At 40.8% G+C, this 21806-nt stretch overlaps 1 protein-coding gene across 1 annotated transcript in view; it reads left to right on the forward strand.

Moving 5' to 3' along the window:
• The window catches only part of megf6b (multiple EGF-like-domains 6b), a 57223-nt gene that overhangs the window by 8330 nt on the left and 27087 nt on the right, over positions 1-21806 (forward strand). The window contains exons 4-5 of the mRNA XM_029432844.1: positions 649-753; positions 21560-21682. Of these exons, the coding sequence (XP_029288704.1) occupies positions 649-753; positions 21560-21682 (228 nt within the window). The remainder of the gene's footprint in view (positions 1-648; positions 754-21559; positions 21683-21806) is intronic.

The following is a 21806-nucleotide window of genomic DNA, read 5'->3' on the forward strand; positions in this document are numbered from 1 at the left end:
TGGCGTAGGGAATGTGATGTTATTCACATGTTCAGAACTCCCTATATATGTCCTAGACTCTTTGAATTTTCTATTTTAACGATCGTGAGCAGTTTGATTTACAGGATTTATGGACACAGGGCTTCAGGCTGCAGGAGATTCATGAGCCACTCTTGCCCTGTGGCTCTCTGATTTTATCCCACGACACACCAATGAACATCTGTATTATCACTTGTTTGTGACAATGATCAAAGTTCTGTTAATCTGTCAATGTCATTCTCGGGTAACATTCTCAAACCGTGCAGGAAAGAGGTCACTTTCCCTTTAGAAGTCACACAGGCCTGTTGCCGCTGCTCATGTTAAACACTCTGATTCTGTGAAAAAGGAGTTTAGAAATGTCTTTGAATTGGCCTAAAGCCTGCGCCGCTGTTCAAAGATGGATTCCTCTTGCATTGGTTAGTGTGAATGGAAGAGAATCAAGGTTCCTGTTAAGTCGGGAGTGAACAGGCAGGTGATGAGGCTTTGATAGAAGGAGGTCAGCATTTGAAACTGAAGATGTTGACGTCTTGTGACAACAGCCAGGTGTCTCTGCTTCACTTACTATTTTTTCTTCTTCTGTTTTTCTCGTTTCCTTCCTACCACCCTGTCTGTCCACATGCACACATGCAGCGGTGTGTAGCTACGGTGTGTGCTTCAATGGGGGCCAGTGTCGGGAGGGATCCACCCAGCTTTGTGACTGTCCTCCAGGCTTCAACGGACCCAGCTGCCAGTATGGTGAGTTGAAACATCCTGACTATATGTTTCATATTCAGAACCACTTTTCCTTTCATTTCTTTGTCCTTTTTTATTTATGTATCTGGAATTCTCCAGCACTGTTTGTGGTATTAGAGTGTAAAACCTTCTATCTTTTTTTCATTGAAGGAACGATGTAGAAACAATTATTTGAAACTGTTCTCTTGTACACATGTCCATTTTCCATCACTGTCAGGAGATGCAGTAACAGTAAAAGTATGAATCTTTAAAACTTTTCACAGAAGGATTGAAACTCTGTCTGGCTGCTTGCCATTTGATTAAAAACACATTTTTTTGGCTCTTTGCTGGAGCCTACAACTCTCATCCATTTCAGTCAGCTCGCCAAGCCTCCCCACTGAACTCAGTTTGAGTGATCGCCTTTCTCTATGAGTGAATGAGAATCTCCTCACATCAGCAGTTGGCTCCTTTACCAGCAGCCCAAGTATTTTATCAGCAACTCCATTGTTGAATTTGAGCTGTTGAAGTTAAACAGTGGAGGATTCTGTTGTTTTTCTGATAACTCCACACGACAGGAAATTCCTCTTAGTGTCAACTTCTTCTTTTTCTTTTTTTTACCGGAATCAGCCATGTCCTCCTTTTTTAAATTAGCTCCCTCCTAGACACTACATACTTTTGTTGCATAAGTCAAGTTCAAGCGGCTGTGACAATTGAAAATCATGGTCTCCTATTGTTAGGATGCTCTGTCCTGTGTTTACGCTCCCAGTTCATCTCTAACTTTTTTCCCCCCACATGTGATTTTCTCAACAAGAGTTCTCTGGTGCAACAGATGTAGCTTCATGGCACCTTTTAGCTATACCTTCACTGCCTCGTTGGTTATTGTAGGACTTATGATCAAGCCTTGGGCTTTGCAGCACTGACAGCCCCTCTATATGATCAGAGCTCTCTGTGGCAGCAGAGCTGACCTGACTTACTTCTGATTACTTCATGCTTGAATAAAAGACTTAATCATAAGGACAGTGGATCCATGAACACACATGCACATCGAAGTGCTGCTCAAGATCAGTGGTCGCCTTCTTCAAGCTGGTCCTGATGGGCCTAGTGTTGCTCTTTGAGAAGATTGAAGACATCTGCTGAATCTGATGGAATGTTTACAGTTTAGATTTACAGGAAATTGAATTTATAAACACAGTTGCAAACAGACTAAATAGTATGTTATTGCAATTGGTGCAATAGATTATTCTATTATTGTAATAATGAGTCTTTCAAACTCTCCCGACCATCAGCAGTAGATGAAAGATGTATTCGTGAAATAGACGAGCGTGAACGATGTAAGTCTGTTAGCTTGTGCGAGGGTCTAAAGCAGGGGTGTAGCTAGGTTTTCAAGTTTGGGTGGGCTTAACCCAGAGGTGAGGTGGAGCTGTGTGCACCTGCATGGTAGTACAGTTACCATTAAAGGAACTCGGATGGCGTGATGATGGAGAAGTAAGTCTGGGAGTTTTGCACTGAGCAAAGTCGCTACACACCCATAGTGTTTTGTGCTGGTTATATTAGTCATGTTAACCAGGTCCATGTTACCTGGCCTTAGTCATGTTGACATGTCTTAGGAGTAGGGTGGACTTCACGTCTTCTAGGGGGGTCCGGGGGCATGCTCCCCCGGACAGAATTTTATAAACATTTTAAAGTGAATTGTATGCATCTGGTGTACTTTGAGAGCAAAGTTAAGATGCTAGATCTAATAGAACTTTGTGGTCTTGGTAAGGGGAGGGGGCACAACTCCCAACACTAATATGAAACATATATCTGCCTCTCCTTCTGCATGCAGTTTAAACAATAATTTATTAACCGATCGAGACACTAAAGTAAATTTCATGACATCCAAACGTCATGTTCAAAATGCAAACTGGTGACATGTCTGGTGTAAGTGTGTTCATTGTCGTGTGTTAAACAGATGCATTATTCTCTGGAACTTCTGGCTGTGTGTTTTCGTTAATGATTTATTTACAGTACTGTGGCCTGTTACAGGAATTTAATCCTCATTTACTCCTCGACCTGAACTAACCATCACACTGTTGGCTCCACAATCACTTGTTCTTCGCTGCTGCTTCACTGTGGCAGAGCTGCACCTTTCCTCAGGACTCTTCTTATATCCATCTGATCAATGAACAATGGCAGATTATGATAGTTAGAATAGCTATTCACCCTTTCCTGCTTACAATTGTTTTCCATAGTGGACAAACGTTAGCTGTTCTGTAGCTAGCTGGTTACTATTGGCTACTGACAGTACACCAACACACATAGAAGACCTAATGTTACTACACTTTTCACTTTCCTAGAGTTATTAAAAGTTAAGGAGCTAACACATATTAATAACTTCGTACAATTTCACACAGTGCATCTTCTAAAATGTCAACCTCTCGTCTCCAGCATGACTCGTCAGAAGTTACAGATATCTATCATGATATCAAAGCTGTGCTACACCCGTACAGTCTATGGCGGCACCCTTTTCCCCAGGGTCCTAGCGCCCTTGATTTACTCTGAGCCATCTCTCCCCTCCCTCTCCCCCTGAAGCCCACCTAAAATAGGCTGAGCTACGCCACTGGTCTAAGGACACAGGGTGTTACATCCTGTACAGTCTGTAAAGCCCACTGAGACAAATGTGTAATTTGTGATATTGGACTATATAAATACATTTTGATTTGACACGGGACAGGCGGGGCACAAGAGGAAATGTCAAAGCTGTTGGTATTTATGCTGAGTTTTATGGGACAAAGACAAAGAACAGAGGGAATAAAAACGTATCTGTTGTGTACCGTTTTTATTCATTGGTGTAGTTTCTGTATTCCTAAGAGCTGATGACACATGAAAGATGAGTTCCGGTTTCTGACTTAACATAGCTAAAACACCACAACACTTACACATCAAATACAGTTAATGGAAAAAATACATTTTTTTCAGTTCCGAAATATATAATGAAATCAGTAAAAAATGAAAACACCTCTCTCCGCTGCACTTTTGGCTTTAGGAAATATACAGAACTGTCAATACTCAGACAGCTTTGTTGCCACATTTGAATGCTTTTATTTATGCTCTTGTTATAAAATATCAAGTCGTACATAAATACTGGGTGATCTGGGTCTGACACTTGAAGTATATTGTGTTGGGTTTCCAGCACCAGACACACGGTAGGGGTTCTGGCACCTTTCTGCGAGGTGCATGAAGACGAGCAGTCTTCAAGGATCTAAACTCCAGCAACACTTGTAGAAGTGAGAACAAATGTATTATGAGACACATACACTGTGCTCCTGTCTATATTCCCCCACTTCCATTTGGTGAAAACATCACTAGTGAAGCTAATTTAAACAAGTGAGATGGAAGTCTAATGAGCATACTCTTCAGCTGCTATTTTTCATTGTCTTCATCGGTTTTAGTAGTTTTTTTAAGGAAAAATAAGTCCAAATTCTCTGATTTCAGCTCTTTATACGTTAATTTCGGGTTTCTTTAATCCTCTATGACGGTAAAAAGAACATCTTTGAGCTGGGGTCAAAAAAAGACATTTTAGGATGTCATCTTGGGCATTGGGAGACGCTGATCTGCAGTCCTACTTTTCACTATCTTTCATCACTACATAGGTTCCCATCCCGTTCAGTTTTGCTTCCAGGCAGCCCCTGAACTTCTCTGTTTGATATCAGTGCAGACCCCCCCACTTCCCTTTCCAAACATTGAGATCCACCAGCATTGTTCTGCAATGGGAATGATAGCTGTCATCAATGGGCACCTAGGGGCCCATACTGATGGAGAGCTATGTAGCAGACCCCCACGCCCTGATCCTCCCTCTATTTGAGGCTATCAGTCCGTAAACTATCTGGCAGTTATATTGCCCTGTGATTGGCATAGAATGGGCTGCTGGATGAAGGGTGTGGGGCTGACTGGGGGAACACTTGGGATGTGCCAAATACAGGACACTTCAGTGTCAAGAGTCCTGAGGGCAAAGGGAATAAGCTGCATGCTCAGTACAAAGTGGCTCATTGGAGAAAGAGCAATAACATCACTTCTAATGAATTACTCTTTTAACTGAGTGACTGCTCTGATGTACAGTTCAGCCATTTTGAAGAACACTCTGTGGTGGTCAGGCACATACCATTGTATTGTAACTCTGTCACATCTTTGAGCCCCAGATAAATAACCATGTGGTGTAGACGAGAGCACGCAGCTCACACAAGCAGTTACTGCTGCGATCCACATGCTGCACACAACTGTCAGTCACTGCTTGTTCTCTTGTTTACGTAAAAGCTGAAGGATGTGGCCGAGGATGAATGCGTGGAGCCATAAAGATTCACTCATCATTTAATCACTTTAGATGCTAATGTAAGCATTCCTCCGCAGTCGCATGTGGTGATCTCTCCTTGAAGAGCTTTTGATGTGGTTCGTCCGTATTTGTGTACAGCAAATGGTGTGTTTATGTCGTTCAAAGAGGACAATTAGTTCCTTGCTCAACAGTCTGGAGCACTCATCTGTTTTGCTTTTTAGTATCATTGTATCTCAGTTATGTGTAAGACAATAATTACTGTTCTTTTGTATTTGTACTTTTACTCTGTGGTTAAGCGATGGACCGGTACCTCGAGGCTCTTCTAGTCCTTTCAAACACAATAAATCCTATTTATGTGAATGTGTCACCTGCCTCCGCTTCACACTCCAAACCATGACGTTATCATATAGAAGGATAGATCATTTCAAGGTCGTATAATTTGACATGACATGATATAGACTCCTGAAGATAAGTCATTGTGATTGTGTGAATTACTTTGAAGACTTTTTACCAAAGCACTTGTTGTAATATTTGATGGCATTAATTAAGATAAATTAATAGAACTTTATTTATGCCGATGGAAATTGTTGTGCAGCAGTTGCAGTACAAAGTAGGAAAGAGTTCAAGCATATAGAGGGGGGAAAGCAAACAACTGCATAAGGTGCAAAACCAAATGTACACAGTGTACACGTTTCCTAGTACAAAGTACAAAGTACAAAGTACAAAGTACAAAGTACAAAGTTTTGTGAGATTTTCTGTATTTTGAATTTTTCTATGTGCTTTTGGCACAGTGTGTTGAAGTGGGCGTTGTTCAGTCAGAAAAAGGGGACTTCATGTACTTTTGTGCAGCGTTCAGGACTTACAGTAGCAACATTTGAATCAAATGGTAATGCCGGCTGTGGGGTTGTTACAAGGCCTCTGTCAATCAAATGTGATCAACCAGGGATATTTATTTCTCAACCTAAATTTTGATTGTTGCCTATTATGTCATAAATATTTAATGTTGCAGAGAAATAGTTCGACATCTTTTGCTTAACGACCAATTAATAGAAATAACTTATAACAGAACTGGCAACCATTTGTGTAGCCACGTACCCGGTGCGTTTGTGAGGCTTCTCTCTGTTCTTGCTTCTTTTTAAAAGTCTTTGTCTTCTCTATATCCAGCGGGATTTCGTCACTCGGTGCCTGATGTACTCAGTATCCACCCTGTCATCAGTAGACAAGCAGTATCATCTGGGATCAAGAGCTTTCAAGGCTTTTAGACCTCTGGCAGGGCAGATGTCTTCATACCAGCTGACATCTGGGCTCAGCCACAGACAGACAGACAGACAAACGAACAGAGAAGCAGACACCATTTGTAACATGAGACTTTACTGTCTTAGGTGAAGAATTTTTAAATATCTTTTTAAAGCTCTCTGGGGTGAAAGGTTAAATGAAAGTTATATCAAATACATAAAACTGATGGATTGTGTAATAACTTTCTAAGAGTTAGTTGAAACTGATACAAGGAGGAGGAATAAGGAGTCAGTGATATCAAAGTTAAATCCTTCATAGAAAAGGGAAACATTTTTCTGAAACGATGTAACCACTTATGAGAAAATACGGTCGTTCTTCCTTTCCCACATGTGATTTTTAGACTTTTTTTTGTTGATCCCTAAATTGTCAAATGTTTTACTGAAAGAGCTCTTTCTCTGTTGCAGTAATTGCGACTCATTTTCTTTGCTCTTTGTGAATGACTTCTGAACAGTAAGCTCATATATTGGCTGGGTTTGGGGTCATTGCAGTGCCACGAGGACCCACTTGTTCTAGACATCACTCAAGACTGACCCTCTGCTGATGGCTATCATCATTATCACTGTAATGTTTGCTTCAAAGCAGGCTCCCAGGCTCAGCGACAGCCATGTTTTCTTTGAAGCTTTTGAGTCGGTGCAAATGTTAGTATATCAATCAAACCATCCGCAGAGTTACTTGCATTTATTCCCCTAGATTATGCTCAAATAAAGCTTTGTAGTCTGATTAATATTGCCATTTTGTACTGCTAATATCTAGCAAAATAAGTGCTATTGCTATTTTATCTGAACTTTTCAAATGTATTTTTGTCCTGTTTTCCTCTTTAAGACAACAAATGACAGCAAATGCATAATTTAAACACGGCAGATTGTCTTTTTCTCTAACACTTTACAGTTTGTGGCATCAATAACACATATGCACATATTGCTCTATGTCAATAATCCAGAGAGATTAACACCCAAGTAGTGAATATGATGTCTTCAGAGGTTTTTTTACTTAGGTTTAGAAACGATTGACTAAATCTTTAAATAATGAGGTTGGTTATTTCTATGGAGCCTGTCGATGAATGACGCGAGTCCTCCACAGTCTGGTGTGCTGAGACATGGCACAGCGTAAACACGCTGAGCTCCTACTCTGAAGAAGATGCCGAGAAAATAACATGTCTGAGGATCTCGTAACTTTTCTAAACCTTTGATTGAGATGTTTTATGATGTCTGATCACATGGGTCACAATTACATAATAACAGAGGTGGAAAGTAACTTAGTACATTTACTTAAATACTGTACAATTTTGAGGTTCCTTCTACTTTCAGTATAATCACTTCATGCTACTTAACTTCTACCCTGTTTCATTTCAGATCCCTACATTTTTTCTTTTCTGATTTTTTTTTTTTTTTTACGAACAAAATATGTGAACAATTTAGCGTTGTTGATGCTAAACTGCAAGATTAAGTTATCTATCTATCTAAGTAGTTATCTCCACCTTGGCCTTTAAGTTGGGTATGTCCCTTTCACAATAAAAGCCCTAGACATATACACTGCAGCACTGCATACCAGAGACCATATCGTTAAGATGCAACTCAACACAATTGATCTGCTTGTTCTTATTAAAATTGGACATAAAATATGTTTTTAACGTCTCAGTTGCACAGCTTGTTTGGAAACAAACGCAGTGTGTCCTGTGATGTTGGTAGCTCTGAGGTAAACAGAAAGAGCACCAAACATTACCGTTTGGAAACGCTGTGTTTGTTTCTGCTTCAACATGCTGCCTGCATGTTATCCGAATCCGAATCCGAAATCCTTTATTAGTCCCACAATGCGGAGATTTACATGGTTTATGGCTTAAATCAGTGGTTCTCAACCTTTTCGGGTCATGACCCCCCCCCCCCCCCCCCCCCCAGAATAATTAAGCTGGTGTTTGCAACCCCACCCCTCATGCAAACGCATTGATCAATCTTAAAATGTCTGCACATTTAGTGAGCTGGCAAGTGTTTTAATGGGTTTTTTCCCCCCAAACATTTTGCCGTCTGAGTACTGTTGCCCCCACAGCTGAGCAGGTGGACGTTTGTGCTGTAAATGGTCAAATGAGTAGAACTTGTGCTTGGGTAGATGTATCACAAATACAATATACAATACAATTCTAATCTATGTCTAATGTTGTTTTATATTTAATGTTAATTTGTTTTGTTGTCCACAACCCTCTGGGGAACCCCAGAAATCACCTCCGACCCCCAGATTGAGATCCACTGGTTTAAATAATTGTACAACCGTCTTGTAAGGATCTGTTTTGAAAAATGAGGTTGTGAGGTTGCGTGCTTGTTAGTGTGGTTGTAAGGTCAGGACAGCAACCCTGGAGCTATTGTGGGAATTAATTGTGTTGTTAAAGGACACTTGAGTTACAATGATCCTTTGAAGTATACAGACTTGAACCAGGGTCGTCCAGTCAAGAACTTAGTGTGAGATAAAGAAAGCAGAAGAAATATTTAACAGTTAATCTTGTCTTCACATGAGCGCACTCGCATCTGATTTCACATCTTCTTTCTTGCTGCTTCTGTCCTTCTTTCTTTGAGTTTTACAGCTTTCCAGAAAGTTTCATGTGTCTGGCAAGTATGGGCTTCAGACTTTCATAAGACCGGGATGAGTTTGCGTGTATAGCTGCAGTCAACACAGGGTGATTTCAGCTGTTGCTCTCTGCAGTGCCTCCTCTAATAGCTGTCCTTCTCTGCAATCACTTAAAGTTCAATGGAGGTCTTTCCTCAGACAAACAGTCCAGTGGCCTGTTGTAACCTGCCTTTTGCCACGCTCCTCTCACCTCTCATACATGTAGACATAGTACATTCCCTTAAAGCAGGCCTTGGGGCGACTTCTCTAACTGGTTCATATCTGTTGAATTTGGATGATGTGCCTGTCTTACCTGCTCAAAAACATGTGTTTTTCCCTTTTTACATGTCTGTCATGGTTGCAATGCTTATTCTTAGTTATTCATGGTAACCACTGACGCACGTGGGTGTGGGGGGGTTCATACCTCCCAGATGTCAAATCTCAATTAACACATTAGTGGCATGTTGGTCAGAAGTATTGCTGGACTTCGCTGTCACTGACCGTGGTTTTATACTTACGTGCAATGATTTCTGTCTTGCAGAGATCACCAGGGATTATAGTATTACTAGTATAACTGTGTGCTTAGTTAAACTGATTTACGTAACAGTGGTTACTCCGCTGCGCTGAAGATGGCAGGGGGGGGGGGGGCAGAAAGGTCAAAGTTCAGGGCAGCATGTGGACCCAGTCTGTACCGTTGTAGAGCAGACTCGACCTTCCGTCGCTGCACTCACTGGTAATGAACAGCAGGAAGGCGACGTGACATCTAACCCTATTTGAAAATGTGGGTGAACTGCTATCATCACGGCTGCTCATCAAGCCATTTAGAGACTGTGACAAGAGAGAGCAGCGGTGACACAGATGGTATCTGTCATGTTTAAAAGATACAGGCCTGCATGGGGCCATGTTGTGAAACAGAACATCTCTTTCCCGTATGGTTAAACCATTTCACACATGCTTCCTCACTCTGGTAAGGGTATGAGTTTGACTGTCAGTTGATTAGCGAGGAAACACTCGCTGACTCTTTGCTCTTGGCTTCCTTGCCTCGGCATTAACAAGTACGTGACCCCGTTGTGGCGATGAGCCTGTGTGGCTGATTCTATCAGGCCTTATAAGAATATATAAGTTTGTATAGTTTTTGGGTGTTTTGGAAACCAGGTGGAAAAGATCCAAACATGAATATATTCATGTCAGACTTAAAGAATGTGAAACTTGCTGTGTAGCTCATTCCCATTGCAGGAATTTAACAACCTGTAATCTGAGGCTTCTCTTAACCTGAACTTTTAGGAGCCTTATGAGGCTTTGGGACTAGCTTCTCCTTGCGTTTCCATTGGATTTTTACAAATTGTGACATTTTGGGTGTAATTTGCTGGAAGGCAAGTGAAGAAAGACAGACAACAACCTAACGTAACTTTTATGTGAAGATGAGACGCAAGTGTATATGCAGACGGAGAGAGTCTGACTCTGATTGGTGGCCCTGAACATTGTGATCCTTTTTTGCTCATTTGAATGTTTCCTCTGCGTTGTCCCGTGTTGTATCTCCAATTCTACCAGAAATGTTCTGCTCCACCTTTTTCTTTCCAACTACTACTACTTTTCAACTACTTGTGTGAATGGGCCCTCCCCCACCCATCCCCAAAATACTAATGAGGGCCTGGACATCTTTGTTTGTCCAACAAGCTTTCCCTGTTGTTCCTCTTTTTGAAAAGTGGTTGTTCTCCTGATTGGTGCTGATGCGCAAGTTAAATGGGGGGGGGGTTACGTTGGTGTTCATTGTAGTTGTCTTTGTTTTGATGTGACGACACATCTGCTTTGCCAATCATGATCAGCAGCACTGCCAGCTGTAACTTACATTTAGCTTCATGTCCTGAGCAGCGGCAGAATTTAATTCCAGTAGCTCGTCCCCAAAGCCGGTGGAGAAAATTGGAAACAAAGCCATAAAACACGGCTATGCTTTACATTACGTTCTGTTACATTACAGCAGTGGAAAAACCTATTGATTGACAGGTACAGCATTGTGATCTGTTTTATACTTTCGAATAAGACAATGCCATTACAATGTGGCTGTGACCAGTTCAAACCCACTCTCACTGTTGGCAGCTTCATCACAGAAAAGATTCCAGGAATATCACACCTTGAATTGTTCCTGTTTTCCCACACTGCTGTGAACTGTTGGCTGTGTTGAAACACTTTAACACTCGCCCATAATTCACATGATTATCTGTTACTGTGGTCAGATACCCCGAGCTAAATATGAGCACGTAAAGCCATGAGCTGTAAATCTGTGCGATGCCCAGCTGCAGCTGTTTGTCACTCATGATTGGTGTGTCAACCCTCCACCGAGAGGTCAAAAGGTGTTTGGGCATCAGGGCATGAGGTTATATAACTGTTGTATAATGATCAACACATTTGTTTTATCTGCTCAAAATCTGGCTGTTATGCTTTTAGAGCATTTTTTAAGTGGGATAGAAAAGGTTGTATAATGGTAATGGGATAGTAAATGCCTAGAAAGATCACAAGCAGTGTAAATCATTCACTGGGTTTCCCTTTTTCCCCTCTGATGGATTTAGCAGGCTACAGCTGAAATGTCCGTGAACAGGTTGAAGTCTGCTTTTTTACTTTACTCGGAGAGAATTACGACGTCTTAGCTTCTAACCTCAAACACAGAATGTGAAAAATGTTGTAATGAGAGCTGTTTTAGGAACAGTAAACACGGTCAGGTGGTGACATAATGTAGCTGCTCATAACTGTTGTTTAAGTAACGCTTAAAGTATTCTTTGAGTTGCAACACAGTCTCTACCATCATACATAAATTGGACTTTAAATGGACCATTCAGAGTCACTGACAGGTTTTCTGTTTTTTACCATTTGAAGGTTTAATCCCGTTCTTTGAGTATTGTTAGCAGTCAGCATAGCGTGACTTCCAAAGCAGCTGGAGGAGGAGGAGGAGGCCATGGAGATGTAGGCAGTGCCGGAGGGACCAGAAGCTCCCAGCAACGGTTTTCTCACACATTCTCCCCCTTTTTGTCCAGAGCTTCTCTGATTCTTTGTTTTATTATCTCTTGAGTGAAAGAGAGAGAAGCCTGGGATGAGAGAAGGGAAGTGAGAGGGCTGCACAGAGATAAACAGTGAAGATCTGTCTCATTGTGAAAAGTGGAATGTCTAGGACTACAACTAATGATTATTTACAATATTGTTTCATCTGTATCATTTTAAAATAATTGACTAACCATTTTGCTCTATAAAACGTCAGAAAGAAGTGGAATATGCCACTCACAATTTCTCATATTGTTTTTGTTTTACCAACAGTCCTAAATGGAAAGATATTCCCAGTATTATAAAAGGAGTCTGGAAGCAGTAAATGTTTAGCACTCAGCTAATTATTTAAAGGTTCCCTGTAAAGTTTCTGACCACTAGTAGCGCTATGGAGCATTTTTGTTTGACACATGCGATACACAGTCCAACCACTGGTTTGACACTGTTTAACTGATAAAACTAACAATGACATTGACAATGGAGACGGGATTTATTTTTTCTTTTGCAGAAATGGACCCTTATAGACAAAAGCATGGATCGTCCCTCTTCCTGTGTCTGCCTTCCCATCCTGAAACAGTGTGAAACTTTGAGGTTTAACCACGGGAGAGAGAGAACAGCCTGTGAAGTTAGTAAAGGCACCTCTAATGAGAGGGAGTGCGTTGCAGTCCAAGGGTGGGGTACATCCTTGCCCACCTACCTGCCATTGCATCCTGCAGAGCACCCTAATCTCCCATAATTGTGCCGAGTCTTGGCTCCCACCCAGTCTCATTAGGCTCTTTACAGCATTCCTGATGAAAGGTCGCTCCTGGTCATGCTGGGGCATAAAGTTTGTGTAAATTAGCAGTGACAAGAGTTTGCAAAATACAATTAGAGGAATAATCAGCAATAATCAGTGTCCTGATTCTCCTCATTTCTCGTACCTTTTTACTCCACTGAAACTTCCACATCTTTACTAAATCTGCCTCCTTATCAGCTCCTTGTGTATTCCACTGAGCCAAATACTTCACTTCTAATCTCTGTTTCTCCTCCACCTACAACATTATCTCCTCTGTTATGTATTCTCTCCATATGGAAGCCACTTAGCCTTGGGGAACGTTCACTCAAGAGTGCGCTGTCTTTCAATGCACAGCCAGCGTTTCACTGATGTTTCGTGAGGTGTAAAAAACAAATGATAATCTGAAAGAAATGTAATGAGACAGGGTCAGTCGCCTTTCACATGTCGAGGCTATTTAAAAAAAAGAACAAATCCCATTACTGTCATACGGCTCTGTTTCCTCCCATCTCAGTGGAATCTGCTTCACTGGCATTCTTGCTATAATCACATTACTTTAAAATTGTGGAAAACATATCATAACCCTTAATAAACACAAACTGTAAACGTTAAATCTTAGTTAAAACATCACTTCCAAATATACTAAGGAAAGGATTGAAGGAGGAGCTGTGGTGGGGGAGGTAGGTGGAATACAATATTAGGGATGTCCCAATCAAATGTTTTTGTCCCCGATCCTTAAACATTGGGTATATGACGATCTAGACTTAAATCCAATACTTGCGTATTACATAGTAGCAGAAGATATGCATAATTGATTAAATATGTATCTGGAACATTGAAATCACAAGCGTAGCCTTCTGAATCTGATATTATTATATTATATTGTTATATATATTGTTATAATGGAGAGCGGCGCTGCAACACAAGACGCTCTAGAATTCAGTAAAGTGTAATCAGGATTAATCGCTGATACTGATCCATTACAATATGTATATAATATATATATATATATATATATATATATATATATATATATATATATATATATATTTTAGTTCATAAAAAACATATGTAATATGTAACATTTTAATATATATATATATAATAAAATGTATTATCTTTTTTCTTCTTGTAAAACACTGAATAGTTTAAACCTCTTCAGGGCTTTAAAAATATTTTTATTAAATAATCAAATCACTCCTCACCTTAACGCTCGTAGCACATAGAAATATGTAACCTTTGATCAATGGTGAGCTCACTTTGTACTGTTTCACATGTTCATAAAGGAAACAAAGGTTGGGAACCACTGATCCTAATGCATCTTCCATTCATTTACATTATTCTTCAGATCCTTTCTGCCTAGTGCGTGCTCTCTAGTTGAATCGCCTAATTATCAACTTTGGATCCTGGCTGTATGCTGCATTATTTGTGAGGCTCCCATCTTGTTGTCTTCCTACCTTTGTGCCACGCTGGAAATGAAATACAAACTCATTTCAAGGTCAGGAAAATACCACCACATATCGCTGCTTGAGCAGGTTAGTGCTCTGCCATGAAGCCCAAAGCCTCTGAATTAAATGTAGCCGGGGGGGGGGTTGTGTATTTGACTGCTGTTCCTTTCAACTTTGAACAACTGTGAAACTATGTAGTGTCACACTTGAACATAAGACGCAATGACCAGAGCTTCAATGTTTATTCTCCCCTGTACACCTTGAGCATGACAGTCTGTCTTGTATCTGGCACCTTTTGCCCTGCAGGTAAAAGACTCTGAGCAACTTTCCATCCACTAAGGCTGCTGCACACATACCACAGCAGCATATCTCACACAAGTGACCGAGGGGGAGACTGGCTGGAAACCACAACAAGTAATCTTTGGATTCCCGCTGGCTTCCATTTGTTGTCGCAGGCACTCAAAACTCCAGGGTCAAAGTTGGAAAAGATGGGTCCGAACAGGTAGAGCATAGATAGAGCGCACGCAAAGGGCAGAGGGCAATCCCTTGAGGTCCACGAGGTGTTTGTTCCTCCTGTTCATCTGTGTATCATAACATGTTATTCTGGAGACATGCACACATTCATGCAGCTGGCCTACTTATTTTTTCGCTGCTGCCTGTAACTTTTACTGACAGGAAAAACGAGTGACAGAAGTCAGAAATCTTTGGCGACCCGCAGGCTTTTGAAGGGACAAATGTCTCAAGATGTACTGCTCTCTCAGGCACTTTTCATCAAAACAGTCATGTAAAAGATCTTTACGATTGTCTCTACCAGTATACAACTCTTAGATTTCCAGTTTGACTTCTTTAAGTTCTGCCTGTGTCTGGGAATGAAGGAGTTGCTGTATTCTCAGTCAGCTGTAGTGAAGACGAGGGCTGAAATGAAAGCTTACACGAGTGAGAAGCAGCTGGCTCTTAAGGATGCGCTATCCCATAGCACACAAACACACATGAGTACCTACACTCAAATATGTGCACATGAAACACACACACACACACACACACACACACACTTACCTTGCGGTGCAGTGAATTGGATCATCACAACAGGGATTAGAGGAGTTTAGGACTCAGTGGAGCATAATGTTCACTAAACAAACCCAACACTGGATTTTAGTGTCTTTGATGTCGCACATAAATCCCTTGTGGTCAAACATGTACAAATAATAAAAGTTAGGACTCAGTGGGGTGGGTAATAAGCTGTACAGAGACCACAGAGTCGCTTGATTGATATTTGTACGTAAGAGTCAGACTCTCTCAGCACAACAGTCTGCTGCTCGTCTGTGGTTTCTTGTCAACACATGCCTTGGGAAGAAGATGTATAAAAACAAAATACAACGGTTTAAATACACAGATAAGCAAAGAATTTAGATTCTGCTCCTCTGCGTTTTCACATGAGAAACGTTCAATCGGAAGGAAAGTGACCACCGCGGCTGACACCTGTCAACAAAGCAAAAACACCTCAAAGAGTATACCGTAGCAATGACGATTAATCTGCAAATTATTTTCTCGAGTATTTGATAAATCTGTCTATAAAACATCAGAAATCAGCGATAAATGCCCATTTCAATATCCCAGAGCCCACTGTCACATCATCCGATGTCTTGTTCTGTCCAACCAAAAGCCAAAAGTCCATAATATTGAATTTACTATAATGAAAGACCAGGAAAAGCAATTAATTTCCACATTTGAGAACCTGGAACCATCAGATGTACGGCATATTTGCATGGAAAAATCAATTTCTGTTGAATGACTAATTGATTCACCGCAGCTCTACATCGAACCCTCAGAACTTGTGATGACTTCATATTTCAAGCGAGAAGTTGGAGTGTTTATTTAGAGTAATGAGAGGTACAGCAGCTCAAAAAGCTTCAACACTGAGATGTGTTGTATCCTCCTGATTGTGAAGTCTTTATTAAAAGGAAACAGAAGCACATTTCAATGTTTAAACTGTAAAACCCCTTACTCTGTGTAGAGGGATGTTTCTCCTCCAAACTTGAAACAGATTGTTAATGACTTCATGGAAACATTAGAGGTTTGTGAAAGGATGTACAGGCGTCTTAAACATCAGTGGATGTACATCATAGGGGTCGGTGTGTGGTCGGTCCTCTGTCATTAAGGGGACATTTTTTAACTTTCAGGAAAGCCACCCCACGTCCGAATGATAGTACCACTTAACAACAACTCAGCTGCCACACTGGCCACAATTACAGGGCTTTAAGAAGAAACTCGTACCCAACACTGGCACCCTGAACGCCTCACATTGGAGATGGGGTGGAAATGATTGGACGCTTAATACAGCATACATAGTTTTCTGGTGAAAGTCAGTGCCGTGCGGTGAACCGGAGTGAAATATGTTTTACTAGAGCGGGCACTGTGACAAGTAAAGTGTGGTCCTCTTTGACTTTGAATTATTATATTGTTCTAGCTTTGTTTTAGTTACATGATGAACAGAATCACATAGTGTCAACTTGATAAACATCCAGCAGCACATCTGGGCTATTGTTGATGTAGCAAGAGTTAACAGCAGGGGGCAATGTTGAACTTGATCTTATGCCTTAATAAGAAGGAAGGATAGAAATGGATCCTTTTTTTGTCTTGTCTCCTGTAGTTTAAAATGTATTTAATGTCTCGTCTGAGGATCTGACCAACCAATGTTTTCAGTCATCAAAGAATACACGTTTTATGCTTTTATACCTTCTATATTTCATTTAGATCTGAAGCAGTAAGACTAATCCTCAACATGTGCAGTCTACCTGTAAACGTTAGCACAGAGACAGTAGTCTGCCAGAAAAGCATTACAAGGAAACCTTAGAGCTAAAGTACTTACTGTAGACACAATGATCTGAACCGCAGAGATATTGCTTGGATGAAACATTTTGAACGTATCTTTGGGATTCTCATGAAATCTGACTCTAGGAAGAATATCCATGGGAAATAAATGAAGAGCTATGGGGTCCATAACATAACTTTTATAATAACGTTCATATTTCACCTGTTTATCTGTGTCATTTGAGCTTCTGGCTTTTGGGGCTGCCTGTCGGATTAAGGAAACGTGTCCTCTACAAAAGGCGAGACATGTTTATTTGTATAGCAACTATCTACAATGAGGCAACTCAGAATGATGTACATGGGACATACAAGGCAGTAAGACCAGATATAAATGGGACATAAGGCAATATAAAAAAAGCACATTAATAGGATTTAAATGAGTAAAATAGAACGCCAAAATGAACAGAAAAACATTTTTATTCAGTGCCGTGCAAGATGTGTGTAAATGATCCCAAAGTCTTTTAACCGACCCTTGAAAAGACCTTTAAGTAACCACTTTATGGGTCGTTATGCTGGAGGTCAAAGGTGAGGATGAATTTCCCGTGAAAGAATGTGAAGTAAATTGTCAGTTCCAGTTCATGGACGATCGGTTTGTCTGTCAGACGAGATGTTGTCATGGACCGTCCCGCGCTCACATGTGCAGGTCAAACCTCCAGCGAGTCCCCGTCTTTATAGCACCTGGTAAATGAAAGCAGCTGTGAGGACCGCAGGGAATGAACACTAGCAAGGCACATTATTACACCAGCAGGCTTTTAGATCAGGGCCCGAAAAGGAAACAGGTTAGGCTATCCTCGCGTCCCCCCCCCCCCCTCCGTCACCCTCCCCACCCTGTCCCTCGATGAAAACTGCAATTTTCCAGCCCATTGACCCCCCTGAGATAATATCAGGTCTGGTGGTTTTTGTTGGCCCCTCGTGGTCTACCGAGACATTGGCCCCCGTCATCCTTGGGAGCAGTGGCTGTCGTCCTTATCGCAGGAAGTCACACAATACAGCAGAGGAATGTAAACTTAGAGCTTTGCAGCAGCTGAACTTGCAGAAACACAATCAAGAATTTTAGTTTTTAATGCTTTACCTGATTGCTTTGGAACAGAGTGTCCACTGCAGGGAAATACACATTATACACGTTTGTTTTATATTTCAACAAGAAGGCATAACGGCTCTGAGCGATTTGGCAAAAGATTTGTTATCCTATTTGAACAATGCACACTTCCAGGGTTTCCATCATGGACTTGTTTAGACGAGGTGGTAAGTCGCTCAGATCCTGAACATTTGTGATCATTCAGTCGGTAGATACCTGAAAGTCCCACGCAGTAAATATAGAGCATTTTGCCGCGTCTCTGCTCTGTTCCCGAAGGTTAATGTTTGTTTCATAAAAGGTTTTTATTGTTTCAAATAATGTGAGCAGTCTTGCTTCAACCTCTGTTATAAAAACACCGCAGGAAACCCTCAATGCAATCAAAGACAAACCACTCACTACAGTTTTACTAAATGAACCGTTAAATAAACACTTTCTTGATGGAGGTTTAACAAAGACTTTATATTTTAAGCTTAAGCTGAACGATTAGTCGTTTGACTAGTTAAAGGATGGGTCAATGGTATTTCAGAGATATCTCAATACTTTAACGACTTGCTCATATATACATTTAAAGGGTTGTTGGCTGCAAAGAAATCCCTTTTTGTAAAGCGATGTTGAAATATTTGATGGGGACAAGATCCACAGTCTTCTTTTTATTTCTAAAGCTGAATAAGAGACGTCAACAGTCTCAGAGAAACACATTTAAATTAAATTTAAATATATATACGCACAGGCATGTCGTGCTTTAAAATGGATTTTAAAAGATGTGATTAGTCGATCGACAGAAAGTAATAATTATTTTGACAAACATTTGGTTTGATAAATGACGCTACATTTTTTTAATTTGTTGTGATTCCCTGTTGTATAATATTATGAATTGAATATCTTCTGGTTCTGGACTGCTAGTTGTCCAAAATAAGTGCATTGAAGACATCACCTCTAGGCTCTGAGAGATTTCTATGGCCGTATTTCAGTATTTTCTGACATTTTATAGACTAAAAAATATAAATAATAGTTCAACATTTTGGGAAACTGCTAACCTGGCTCTCTCCGAAGGTCAAAATCCTCCCCCAGCACCTCTAAAGCTCACCCACAACTTATAACTGCTGCCAACTGTATCTAGTTGATGTGCTTGCGAACAGAGCCAGTCTGTTTTCCCACCCTTTCCCGTCTCTATGCTAAGCTAGGCTAACAGGCTGCTCCCTTTAACTTACAAAAGACTAATAGACAGATTACAGTAATTGATAATGGATCGCTTGCATTCGTCTGTACAGATGAAGGCGGCTACAGCTCTTGTTTCGCCCCTTCTTAGAGGTCATGTCTGATCGCGCTGCTGGAGGTTCAGCTTCGGGACAGAATATGAAATCCCCCCTGGAGTCAGTGAAGGTGCAGCCCCCAATCCCACACTCAGGTCAGTTGAGTTTAACATGCTTTCATGGCTGCGAGTATTTCTGTTGTGTGGCAAAGATATAAAGTTTCCATGTTGCAACCACATATTAACAATAACCTGGTGCATCTCTCTTTGAGTTTTGTAACTATTTATTGATTTTCCAAAAGGAAACAACAATGTAATTGAAGACAATAGAATAAAAGATACTAAAACAATGAAAACATCCGAAAAGAACATAAAAAGGTTAATTTACATATACATAAAGCATGTGCATTGTTTTTCCTCTAATGAATTGCTTCTGACCTTTTACACATGACAAAAGTCCTGCCCTTATAGACCCGCTGTAGACGTTCAGCTTCCAGTGTTGTGTTCTGAACTGTAGCAGTTTAACATTCCTGACTGCTGATTGGGCAGAAAGTCTCGGAGAATGATGAGCATGACACTGACCCTGGGCAGACCCTGCTCAAGCTGGGGAACAGGTGTGTGGCCTCAGGAGAGAAGACGAGGGCGCTGCTGTTCTCCCCCTCGGGGTCTTTTAATCCTGCCCTTGACTTCAGGTCACCATCACTTGTCTGCTTTTGTCTGGTTGTTTCTGCATAATTTCCTTCCAACATGCTGCTATTACGGCACCTAGTTAGCAAGTTAAATGAACTGCACTAAAAGGCAGGCACTCTCTCTCACCCCCGAACCGAGACTTATTAAATCAAGCTCTTGTGATGTAGTGCCCAAATAAAAATAAGTAAAATAAATCTGTCGCTGCAGTTTATCTAGTCCGGCCACGAAGGGTTGGAGTTATACATTGATTAGGAATTATGTTTCATATACAATGTGTTCTTGATGTTAAAGCTTTTCTTTCTTTACATACAGTATTCTGTTTAGATTTTAAACACTTGGCAATAGAAATAATGCAGTGTCGGTGTGAACATTTCCAGATGTTGTAAACGGAGAGGGGAAATCGTGTAATTGACTGGTTAAACGCTGGCATCGCAACGCACCGACATTTGCTTGAGGGGGAAAATGTTCTATAAAGCAATTTTCTTTGCATTTGCACTCTTCCTCCATACAGTAACTCTCCTCTTTTATGGACATGGAGAAAGTTTACAAGCTGATTAGTGCCAAGTGAATGCTCCCTACTAATTTTCTCCATGGCTTTCAGTTTTCAGTCCAAGATTCCTTCTGCTGGCATTGCAAGTTAAACAGCGCAATGTCATCAAGTTTAAAACTACACTGTGAGCATAATCTCCCCTGACAAACCCCCATGTGAACGAATTTGAACATTAATGCAGAATGTAGAGCCCTGTCCCGAAACGACAGTGTAACAGTGAACACATTACTCCTTTTCATTTTCAATCTCAATGTCTCCTCATTACGCAGACGCTCTGCAGCTCAAATGTACGTTATACGGTGAACTGTCAGCACCTGGATCTGACCCGAGTCATTATGTGTAGTTTGGGAACTGGAGGGAAAGATTTTATCTAACATAGTTGATGACAGCTTCGGCAGGATATTCAGCTGATGGAAATCAGATAGAAAAACTTCTGGTGGAAGTGTTTTGGAGGTTCTGCATGATTGATAAATGCCAGTTCTGGTTTATGTTGGAGGAAGTTCAAAGCGACGAGGACATGCAAGTGCTGCATATTTCCTTTTGTCCCACTCAATTTATGACTTGCTATATTTTGATTCTGTTTTGGATATATTGTGTATTTATTTCCTCGAATGTGGCACTAAGGAGACAAGTTTAAGGATGGAAACAACGCATACACTTTCCCCGCAGTTATTCTCATGAATTTCCAGGCACTTCAGCACTTTCCACATTTTAAAAAGCTACATCCAGATTTATACATGGAACACATTTTGAACTTAATCAGAATGAAAAGGAAGAAGCATTTCTTCTTAATCTTAATCAATGTTGTTTTCACCAAAACACTAAAGTCATTAAACAGGTTTGATTGGTTTACTGCAACAGTTCTTTGTTCTTTCTGCTTTTGGTTGGGGTTCTTATAACTGCAGGATTAACTTTGCCCTCGTTTCTTCCCTTCAGATGTTAATGAGTGTGAGGAGACCAATGGAGGCTGCGAGGCTCTCTGCTGTAACACCATTGGAAGTTTCTACTGCAGGTGTCCTCCTGGACAGAAACTGAATGAAGATGGCAAAAGCTGTCATGGTGAGTCCTTTACTGTGTCTGTTGTGGAGCTGGGGTGTACATCAGTTTAATATCAATATCAGTAAAATGAACGGGTTCTGGATATCAGACTGTACAGCTATAATGTTCTCTCAGACAGCCTTTC

Source organism: Cottoperca gobio, chromosome 5, assembly GCF_900634415.1.
Source record: "Cottoperca gobio chromosome 5, fCotGob3.1, whole genome shotgun sequence".
NCBI classification, from domain to species: domain Eukaryota; kingdom Metazoa; phylum Chordata; class Actinopteri; order Perciformes; family Bovichtidae; genus Cottoperca; species Cottoperca gobio.